Source organism: Egretta garzetta, unplaced genomic scaffold, assembly GCF_000687185.1.
Source record: "Egretta garzetta isolate BGI_Z169 unplaced genomic scaffold, ASM68718v1 scaffold590, whole genome shotgun sequence".
NCBI classification, from domain to species: domain Eukaryota; kingdom Metazoa; phylum Chordata; class Aves; order Pelecaniformes; family Ardeidae; genus Egretta; species Egretta garzetta.
Window position 1 is genome coordinate 262,732 of NW_009258304.1, and position 9,911 is coordinate 272,642.

General features: G+C 54.9%; 2 protein-coding genes across 2 annotated transcripts in view; both read left to right on the plus strand.

The window, feature by feature from the left end:
* Nucleotides 1-36, plus strand: part of DHODH (dihydroorotate dehydrogenase (quinone)) — an 8,630-nt gene extending 8,594 nt beyond the window's left edge. Inside the window, exon 11 of the mRNA XM_035894452.1 lies at nt 4-36. Within this exon, the coding sequence (XP_035750345.1) occupies nt 4-36 (33 nt within the window). The remainder of the gene's footprint in view (nt 1-3) is intronic.
* Nucleotides 37-436: 400 nt separating this feature from the next.
* On the plus strand, nt 437-9,612 carry DHX38 (DEAH-box helicase 38; the record flags this gene model as incomplete). Its single annotated transcript, XM_035894368.1, has 25 exons — nt 437-653; nt 811-915; nt 1,318-1,483; nt 1,598-1,716; nt 1,858-1,934; nt 2,107-2,262; nt 2,922-3,083; nt 3,163-3,270; nt 4,184-4,296; nt 4,400-4,537; nt 4,789-4,975; nt 5,066-5,251; nt 5,683-5,823; nt 6,003-6,113; nt 6,190-6,306; nt 6,556-6,663; nt 6,782-6,894; nt 7,399-7,607; nt 7,686-7,840; nt 7,913-8,068; nt 8,143-8,277; nt 8,358-8,483; nt 8,883-8,978; nt 9,087-9,208; nt 9,345-9,612. Coding segments are annotated over 25 exons (3,408 nt in total), but the record flags the coding sequence as incomplete, so codon positions are not given.
* Between the last annotated feature and the right edge of the window lie 299 nt (nt 9,613-9,911).

Here is a 9,911-nt window from a genome sequence, read left to right on the forward strand (position 1 = left end):
CAGCGGTCGGATCCCTGCCGGGGGGAGCGAGGGTGAGCGCGGGTGCGAGCGCTGTCAGTTCCTGTGGCGGCTGTAACACCCTGTGTGGTGGGGAGGTCTGGAGATCTCCTTGGGGGAGGAGCTCTATACGGCTGAGGAGGTCTGGGAAAAGCCCTTTCACTGGTGCCCTCCCTGAGGTGTTGTGGGCAGGAGTGCTTTTAGATGCTCTTAGGCCTGCAAACACCGGTCATCCCAGTTGTGAGACTTGTCTGCTTCCGGATGCCTGGAGGCAGTGGCCTGCTCAGAAGTGTGCGTGTCTGAGAGCATCAGCGGACTTGGTGGGCTGTTAGCAAAGGATGGAGAGAACACTTTTAGCCATAAGCTTCCACTGTAGTAGAGGTTAGAGCCAGAGTTGTGTCAGACAAGTCAAAGGCCAGCTATTCCTCAGCACTGTTGAGCTTTTCTTCCTCTGCTCTGCTTTTCCAGGCATTACCGTTCTGTCCATGTGGAAACACCATCCTACACTGGGGGTGTCAGCGAGGAGTTTTGGGAACGCAGCCGGCAGCGGGAAAGGGAGCGTCGGGAACATGGTGTCTTTGCCTCCTCCAAGGAGGAGAAGGAACGAAAGAAGGAGCGCAGTAGGGATCGGGACCACGATCGTAAACGGGACCGTGGTAACTTCTCAGAGACCTTTGTGACTCTTCCTGCCTGGGGTTTGGGCTTGTCCCTCAGGCTGTTTGTAGTCCTTGGCTAATGTTCCTGGTATTTTCTGCAGCAGTTTTGGGAAGCCCGTTTGTGCACTGCCCACCTGACCGTACTTTCTTTTCACAGAGGAGCGGGACAGAAACCGTCACAGCAGCAGATCAGAGAGAGATGGCTCATCAGAGCGGAGCAGCAAAAGAAGTGAACCAGAGAGTCCCAGACATCGGCCCAAAGGTAGGATTGGGACCCAGTAGAGTTCTTGTGTGAGGCCTAACAAGAAGGGGCTTGGGTTTTTTTTTTCTTTTGTTTCTTGCTGGTTTTGTCAGGACAAGTGTGGGTAGAAAAGCCTATATTTTTGGTTAGGGCAAGCATAAAACTCCTAGTTCAGCCTGGGTCTGGGAGCAGTCTGCTAGCTGTGTCTGTGAAAATCTGGCTGATCTCTGCGCAGTGGGGTGTGTTTTGGGTCTGTGCAATAGAAATGTGGTCCTTTGGCAATTTTCCTTGGAATCACTGGGTCAGCCCCTTGGAGGGAGGACAAATGGGTACCCTCTTTCCGTGCTCCTTGCTAAAAGGTGTAAGGTGGCTCTAGGTGCTTGGGGTCACTTTGAACATCAGCTGCCATCCTGTCTCTGCTAGATGCAGCCACGCCATCTCGCTCCAGCTGGGAGGAAGATGATGGTGGCTACAGCAGCCCCCGCCGCTCCCAGTGGGAATCTCCCTCACCCGTGCCTTCCTATCGAGACTCAGAGCGCAGCCACCGGGCATCATCACTGCGGGACACGGACCGGAGAGACCGGGACAGGTATCAGTGCTGGGGGCTGCGGCTATGAGCTGTTGAGCTGCAGAAAGGGGAGGGTGTGTGTAAGAGTAGTGCCTGGCTGTGGGCACCAATTTCTTTCTCATGCTGTTTTTTCAGGTCTGTGAGGAGCAGGTACACGGATAAGACGCCATTGCCCACCCCATCATACAAATACAATGAGTGGGCTGACGACCGGAGACACCTGGGGGCTACACCACGGCTGTCCAGAGGGAGAGGTGAGGAGCCTGGGCAGAGCTGCCTAGGCTGGGCAGTGGTGGAATCCCCTTCCCCTGCGAAGCCCGAGGTTGGGTTCTGTGGGATTTCCTCTGGAGCGGCAGCAGGGCTGGCACCTGGACTGACCAGCCCACCCCCTCCAGGGCGGCGTGCAGATGGGGAGGAAGGCATTGCCTTTGAGACGGAGGAGGAGCGGCAGCAGTGGGAGGATGACCAGCGGGTGAGAGCCTGAAGGCAGGCGAGAAGTGGGCTGGGGGCTGCTGGGCTGGGCCGTGGGGCTGCCGGTGGGAGCGGTGGGGTGGCAGGTGGGCTCCCTCCAGCAGCCAGATGGGGAGTGGTGGGAGGGGCCAGCCCTGCCCGGGGAGCTCAGGGCTGCACCTCCTTCCTCCCAGCAAGCTGACCGGGACTGGTACATGATGGATGAGGGCTATGACGAGTTTCACAACCCCTTGGCTTACTCCTCTGAGGAGTATGTGAAGAAGCGGGAGCAGCACTTGCACAAGCAGAGGCAGAAGCGCATCTCGGCACAGCGGCGGCAGATCAATGAGGTAGGGGCAAGATGTGGGGTTGGCTGCTCTGAACATGTGGGCACTGCTTGTTGTGCTGCCCCTTGAGAGACCCACTTTCTGGCAGCAAAGGCTGAGCCCTCGCTCTTGGGTGGGGAAGAACAGTCTGCGTCCTGGCCCAGGCTGAACAAGGGCTCACAGGGAAACTGCTGTTAAGTTCTCCCAGAAAGTGCACCCTGCATTTCCTGTGTGGGGCAGAATTCACAGTCAGAGTGACTGCGGTGGATCGCAGTGTCCAGGGCAGCAGGAGTGCAGAGGGCTATGCTCCTGCTGTTCTGGGGTGTGAGTTACATTACTAGGGTTGTCTACTGTTGGCCCAGTGAATGCTGGGGGCCGGTGCCCTCAGCCCCTGAGCGGGATTATGTCCAGGCTTCCTGGCGTGTTCTGAGTGGACAATGTCTGTCCTGCATTTTCTTGGAGAGAGTGCTGTTGCCCATGTGCTTCATATGGCCCATCTGTGTTTTCCCTGCCCTGCTGCTTCCAGTTACTCTTTCTTCCCTAGTGCTTACTTTCAGGCTCCCTAGGCTGGAACCATCAGTGTCGTCCTATTGTCAGTGCAGGGCCCAGAGCTCAGTGTTCTGGTGTGATCTCTTGGGCCTTCTGTGAGGCTTCTGTGTATTTTCTGATGTTGTTCCCTGCAGGATAATGAGCGCTGGGAGGCGAATCGCATGCTGACCAGTGGTGTGGTTCATCGGATTGAAGTGGATGAAGATTTTGAGGAGGATAACTCTGCTAAAGTGCATCTGTTGGTACACAACCTAGTGCCCCCTTTCCTAGATGGAAGGATTGTCTTCACCAAGCAGGTAGAGACTGTGGCTGAAGGTGCTGGTGGCGGGGAGCCCCACAAGTATGAAGTACTGAAGCAATACCTCTTTCCTCTAGCCAGAGCCAGTCATCCCTGTCAAGGATGCCACCTCAGATTTGGCCATCATAGCCCGGAAAGGCAGCCAGTTGGTGCGCAAGCACAGGGAGCAAAAGGAGCGTAAGAGGGTATGCTGTGATCTTTTGGCTTACTACCCCGCTGTACACGTTAGGTAGTGCCTCACAGCCTGTGGACTTTGCAGAATACAGGCTTTGGTGGCAATGACGATAAGGAGTTTTTATTTTTATGACCTGGGATATCCTGGCGGCCCAGCTCGTTGCATTGTCTCATAAGCAGCTGCTGCGATACGATTTCCCAGTTACTGCCTTGGGACATGAATCACTGTGCACTTGTGCAGAGGAGTCTGATCCAAAGGACATTCGGATCTGGGGAGAAGAGAGCAGGTGGAAGAATTGAGAGGTAGCTTAGGGACAGTCAGCAGTCAGTATGGTGGCAGGATATATCTTGTCATGTCTCAGCAGAAGAGTTGTGAAGAGGAGCATGCAGTAAGGTAGCATATTAGTTTTTGGGGGTGTTTTCTAGGGGCTTTAAAGCTTATGTGATAGCTGTGGGGAAAGCACAGATGTGTTCCTTGTAAACTGATACTGAGCTGGATTTGAGTTACGTATACTATGAGTGGAATGGAGGTGGAAGCTAAACTGATACCAGAGGCGAGAGCAAACAGGGAAGTGGGAGAGAGCCCTGTGAGCACCTGCCAAGAGCAGGAAGATTATCTCTGGTTCAGACCTGTGTAGGTTTAGGTTTGAATTTAATGGAAGGGTCAGCAGCTGGAACCATTTTCTTAGGAGGTGGTTAGTCATCCTGGGCCTGAAGGCTCTGTATCCAGAGCAGTGTCTAAAAGCTCTGCTCCAGCTCACTTGGAAGAGGGGCACTTGATCTAGGGACAGGGTGTGCATTCTGCATTGTAGCACGGGGGAATTGCGGGGCTAATATGCTTTTGTAGTTTTATGAGTAGGATTGGAGAAGAGTGATTTGTCAGTGCTTGCTGTGGCAAAGTTGTGCTGCTCTCTGTCCTTCCAGGCTCAGCATAAGCACTGGGAGCTGGCAGGCACAAAACTGGGAGACATTATGGGGATCAAGAAAGAGGAGGAGAAGGACGAGATGGTGACAGAAGATGGCAAAGTGGATTACAAGTAGGAGCTTGCTTTGAATCACTCCTGCTCAGCCGCTGACGGGGCTGTAGGCATAGCAAAGTGTGTGCAGAAAGCAGTTTCAGGACTTCTGGTGTTTTCTTAGGACTGAGCAGAAGTTTGCTGAACACATGAAAGAAAAAAGTGAAGCCAGCAGCGAGTTCGCCAAGAAGAAATCAATCCTGGAGCAGAGGCAATACCTGCCCATCTTTGCTGTGCAGCAGGAGCTGCTCTCCATCCTCAGGTATGGCTGCGAGGGAGCTGGTCATAGAGCATCCCCAGGGCATTGGCCTACATCTCAGGAATCCAAGTGAAAAATTCTCCTAGATACATGGCCTGTTTGGAAGCTATACCCCCAGGAAAAGCCTGTTGCTTTGCGTGGTTGGTGGCAGCTCTCTTGGCTGAGTGGAGTGATGCTCTGGTGGCCAGCCAGGGCTGTGAATGCAAAAGCCCTTCTTTGTGGTGTATGAAGAAATACTTTTTCCCTTTCTTTAGAGACAACAGCATCGTGATTGTGGTGGGGGAGACGGGGAGTGGGAAGACGACTCAGCTGACACAGTACCTCCATGAGGATGGCTACACAGACTATGGCATGATCGGCTGCACCCAGCCCCGCAGAGTGGCAGCCATGTCAGTCGCCAAGCGGGTCAGTGAAGAGATGGGGGTGCGTCTGGGAGAGGAGGTGAGTCTGGCAGCGGGTGCAGGGGTGCAGCCTGATGACAGTGAGTGCGCAGGGCTGTTGGAAGACTTGCTGGTATCTCTGCCCTCCCAGGTGGGCTATGCCATCCGCTTTGAGGACTGCACGTCTGAGAACACAGTGATCAAATACATGACGGATGGGATCCTTCTCCGTGAGTCGCTGCGAGAGGCTGACCTGGACAACTACAGTGCTATCATCATGGATGAGGCACATGAGCGCTCGCTCAACACTGATGTGCTCTTCGGCCTGCTTCGGGAGGTGTGTGTGAGCCTGGAATAGAGGACAGCAGCGCAGGGCGCGTGAGCTGGTCTCAAAGCTGAGTATTGGCGGGGACAGCCCTTCCCTACCAGGTCTGTGAGAGGGAAGCAGAGCTGCCACCTCTCTGTCTGCACTTGTTCTGCAACATCCTGGTCCCTGGTTCTGGGCGGTTAAATCTCCCCTAGTGCCTAAGTGCTGCCAGAGGCTTGCTGGCTAAATGTCAGGAATTTTAGGGACAGAGATCTTTCCTGGACCGAGGTCAGCAGGTCTCTTTAACTGCACAGATCATATAGCGTCTTTGTTCCCTGGCACTAGCATTCAGTGCCTTTAGAGTACAGCAGAAGCTCTGTTCTGTGCTGTTGTCTCAGTAATAATGGAAGCAGCCTGCAGTGATGCACAAATGCCCCTTCCTTATTGTTCCTTTCATCTAGGTGGTGGCCCGACGCTCAGATCTGAAGCTTGTTGTCACCTCTGCCACTATGGATGCAGATAAGTTTGCCAACTTCTTTGGGAATGTTCCTATTTTCCACATTCCTGGACGCACTTTCCCTGTTGATATTCTTTTCAGCAAGGTATGGTCAATGTTGCAGAGGCAAGTTTTGTTATGACAGGAGGGGGCTGTGACTTGGGTGTACTGTACTCTGGTGGACAGAAAGGATAGAGAAGGAGTAGCCATGCTGTGATGCAGTCTTGCACACGGGACGGGGCAGGTGAGGTTACTGGCATCTGTAACCTGAGTTGTGCCTTTCAGACCCCACAAGAGGATTATGTGGAGGCTGCAGTGAAACAAGCCCTGCAGGTCCATTTGTCTGGGGCTCCTGGAGACATCCTTGTATTCATGCCTGGCCAGGAGGACATAGAGGTGAGCTGGAAGGGCAGGTAGTGTCCTACCCCCCCTGTTGTTTTAATCTTAGGTTTACACCCCTCTTTGTGTCTAGGTGACCTCGGAGCAAATTGTGGAGCACCTTGAGGAGCTGGAGAAGGCACCTGCTCTTGCTGTTCTGCCTATCTACTCTCAGCTACCGTCGGACTTGCAGGCCAAGATCTTCCAAAAGGTGCTGATGTGTGCTCTGTGATAGGAGTGGGGACAGGGGAACTAGTGCAGGGAAGACTACTGAGCCTGAGTGAGAGGTGCAGACATGCCTTCTGTATTGCATATGGAGGGTGGGAGAAAGCATGTGCCCCCCTCAACATCCCAAGAGTCACCCCTGTCCTTCTGGGTTCTGTATTGCTGCTCTGCACTCTTCTTGAGTGGTGTGGAGGCCCTTGTCCAGGGATTTGACTGACGTGCAGTATGCTTGCAGGCTCCGGATGGGGTCAGGAAGTGCATTGTTGCCACTAACATTGCAGAGACCTCACTGACAGTGGACGGCATCATGTTTGTGATTGACTCTGGCTACTGCAAGTTGAAGGTAAGGCAAGATCTCCTGCATGGCTTATGTCTGTGATCTGTGGGGTTGGGTTGAGGGAGTTCTGTGGTAGTGACACAGCCTTCCTCTTACTTCAGTCTGTTCTTCTTGTGCCCTGCAGGTTTTCAACCCCCGTATAGGCATGGATGCTTTGCAGATCTACCCCATCAGTCAAGCCAATGCCAATCAGAGGGCAGGCCGAGCTGGCCGAACAGGGCCAGGACACTGCTTCAGGTAGGCACGTCACTGGTGTTCCTGTCATATCTGCAACTTGGCGTCAGGCTACGTATATTTCTTTCTCACTGGAGCTGTTCATTGTCTTGAATTTCTGGGGGAATGAGGGCAGTAGGCAGGCCTTGAGGCCTTCTCTTTTGGACCCAGTACCTCTGCAGAGGAAAGGATATGCTCCAGCTTCCTCCCTTGCCCATCTTCGCTTGTGTCTGTTCTGTCCTTGGTGCTGTCAGGAAAGCAGCCAAGCCAAAGGCAGCTTTCACAAGTCTGTGCCCAGGGAAGGACTGTGCTTGAGGGGGGTGTACACTGTACTGCAGCTCAGGCACCCTTGTGTGCTGGGGAGGCCACACTTTGGCCAGGGTGAGGGTTCCTTCCTGGGGTCCTGCTGGCTGAGTGCAGGGTTCCTGTCTTGGGCCACGCCACGCTGGGCTGGGCAATGTCTGGTGAGTCGGTGAGGAACATGGTGGCCTGAATGGGAGGAGCATGCTCATGATATCTGTTCCCCAGGCTCTACACCCAGAGTGCCTACAAGAATGAGCTACTGACAACCACGGTGCCTGAGATCCAGCGCACCAACCTGGCCAATGTAGTGCTTTTGCTCAAGTCCCTGGGTGTGCAGGACCTGCTGCAGTTCCACTTCATGGATCCACCCCCCGAGGACAACATGCTGAACTCCATGTACCAGCTGTGGATCCTGGGGGCCCTGGATAACACAGGTATTGGCTGCTGGGGCAAGCTGTCAGCCCGTGGGACTGGGACCTGCCCAGCTGCTGATCCCTGTGCTGTTCCTACAGGTGGTCTGACCTCAACAGGACGTCTCATGGTGGAGTTCCCGCTGGATCCTGCACTCTCCAAAATGCTCATTGTCTCCTGTGACATGGGTTGCAGCTCTGAGATCTTGCTCATTGTCTCCATGTTGTCTGTGCCTGCCATCTTTTATCGGCCTAAGGTACATGCTTGCTCTTGCAGCAATTTGGGGCCTTCCCCTGCCCTTCGACTAACCTGTGTTCTTGCCTTTCAGGGCCGAGAGGAGGAGAGTGACCAAGTGCGGGAGAAATTTGCTGTTCCAGAGAGCGATCACTTGACTTATCTGAATGTTTACCTGCAGTGGAAGAACAACAGCTATTCTACACTGTGGTGCAACCAACACTTCATCCATGCCAAGGCCATGCGGAAGGTGAGGCTGTGGCAACGAGGTTGGGGGAGGAAGCTGTACGCAGGAGAGGGATCCGACTGCTCGCCCCCTTGCAGGTGCGGGAGGTGCGTGCTCAGCTCAAGGACATTATGGTGCAGCAGCGGATGAGCCTAGCGTCCTGTGGCACTGACTGGGATGTTGTCAGGAAGTGCATCTGTGCTGCGTATTTCCATCAAGCTGCAAAGCTGAAGGTGAGAGGTGTCTGTGCTCGCCCGGGGGGCTGAGAGGCCCTGTCTGGGAACATGTGGGCTAACCGCCCTTCTCTTTGCAGGGCATTGGGGAGTATGTGAATGTCCGTACGGGCATGCCCTGCCACCTGCACCCCACCAGCTCTCTGTTTGGCATGGGCTACACACCAGACTACATTGTGTATCATGAGTTGGTCATGACCACCAAGGTGAGCTTGAGCTGAGAGCCAGCAAGAAAGGTGGGGAGTGCTCTGAGGGAGATGGGGGGGCTTTGCTGTGGTGCTAGGATCCATCAGAAGGGCAGTTCTTAGCCTTTCTCATCTATACCAGCTAGGCATGGCTGTGTCACCTGCAGAATCCTGCTTGGCCCTTTCCCAGTATTTTCTCCTGGCCTACATGGGACATGTTTGAACCTCTTTGCAGTCTCACCAAGTCTGACCCATAGCAGCTTCTGAAGCCAGGAGGAATTGTCTGGAAGGGGTATAGTCCCAGCCTGAGAAGTGTCACCTGCAAGTGGGGGAGGGAGGGAGCTGCCGTGGCTCTGGAAATGGTGCCCAGGCCCTGAGAGTGCCATCCTGCTACCCTGGTCTTCCCTTCTGTCCCTGCAGGAATACATGCAGTGTGTCACTGCTGTGGATGGAGAGTGGCTGGCAGAGCTGGGCCCCATGTTCTACAGTATCAAACATGCTGGCAAGTCACGCCAGGTGAGTCTGCTGGCAGGCAGCAGGCCCACTGCACGCCTGTTCTGGTGCCCTGGGAGGGGGGGGCACCAGCCCTCTGCCTGTCCCTGACCTCCTGCTGCCTTGCTCCAGGAGAACCGCCGCCGTGCCAAGGAGGAGGTGTCTGCCATGGAGGAAGAGATGGCTTTGGCGGAGGAGCAGCTGCGTGCCCGCCGGGAGGAGCAGGAGCGCCGTAACCCCCTGGGCAGTGCAAGGTAAGTGCTGGCCCTGCCTGGCCATGGGTTGCCTGCTTAAGAGCAGGAGTAGTGAGGATCCCAGCTTCCCCATGGGTGTTCTGGTTGCAGGGAAAGGTTGCATCTTCCACTAATCGCCCTTGTCCTCTCCTGGCAGATCTACTAAAATCTACACCCCTGGGCGGAAGGAGCAGGGGGAGCCCCTGACGCCACGACGCACCCCGGCCCGCTTTGGCCTCTAAGGTGGCAGTGCCTCTTGCTTTGAGGCTTAAAGACTTCCAGGAGCAGCTGAGCTTTAGGAGAGTGCCCAGCTCCTCTGATCACTGCACTCTGTGAGGCTCCCTACAGCTTGTCGCCCAGGAGGGCTTTGGTGCTTGGCACTAATTTTGCTACAGAACAGAAAGAATTTTATTTGTTCAAAGGTTGTCAGTCTAATCCTTGCTTTGTTTTGCATTGCTTCTTGTCCTGGAGGTGAATGCTGGGTGGAGGCAGCCCTGCAGAACCGTGCAGGGCTGCTACTGTCAAGTTGTTGCCCTGTAGAGCCTGGGACAAGGCACAGAATTACACTGACCGACAGGGCGAGGACAACCTGTCCCTGGCCCGTACTACCGCAAAGGCAGTTTTCCCCCAGCCCGTGCCCTGGGCAGGCAGGCGGGGCCCCGCTGTCCCTGCACACACAAGACCATCGGCCCAGCCCTGCTTCAGGCCAGGCTGTGCCAGGAGT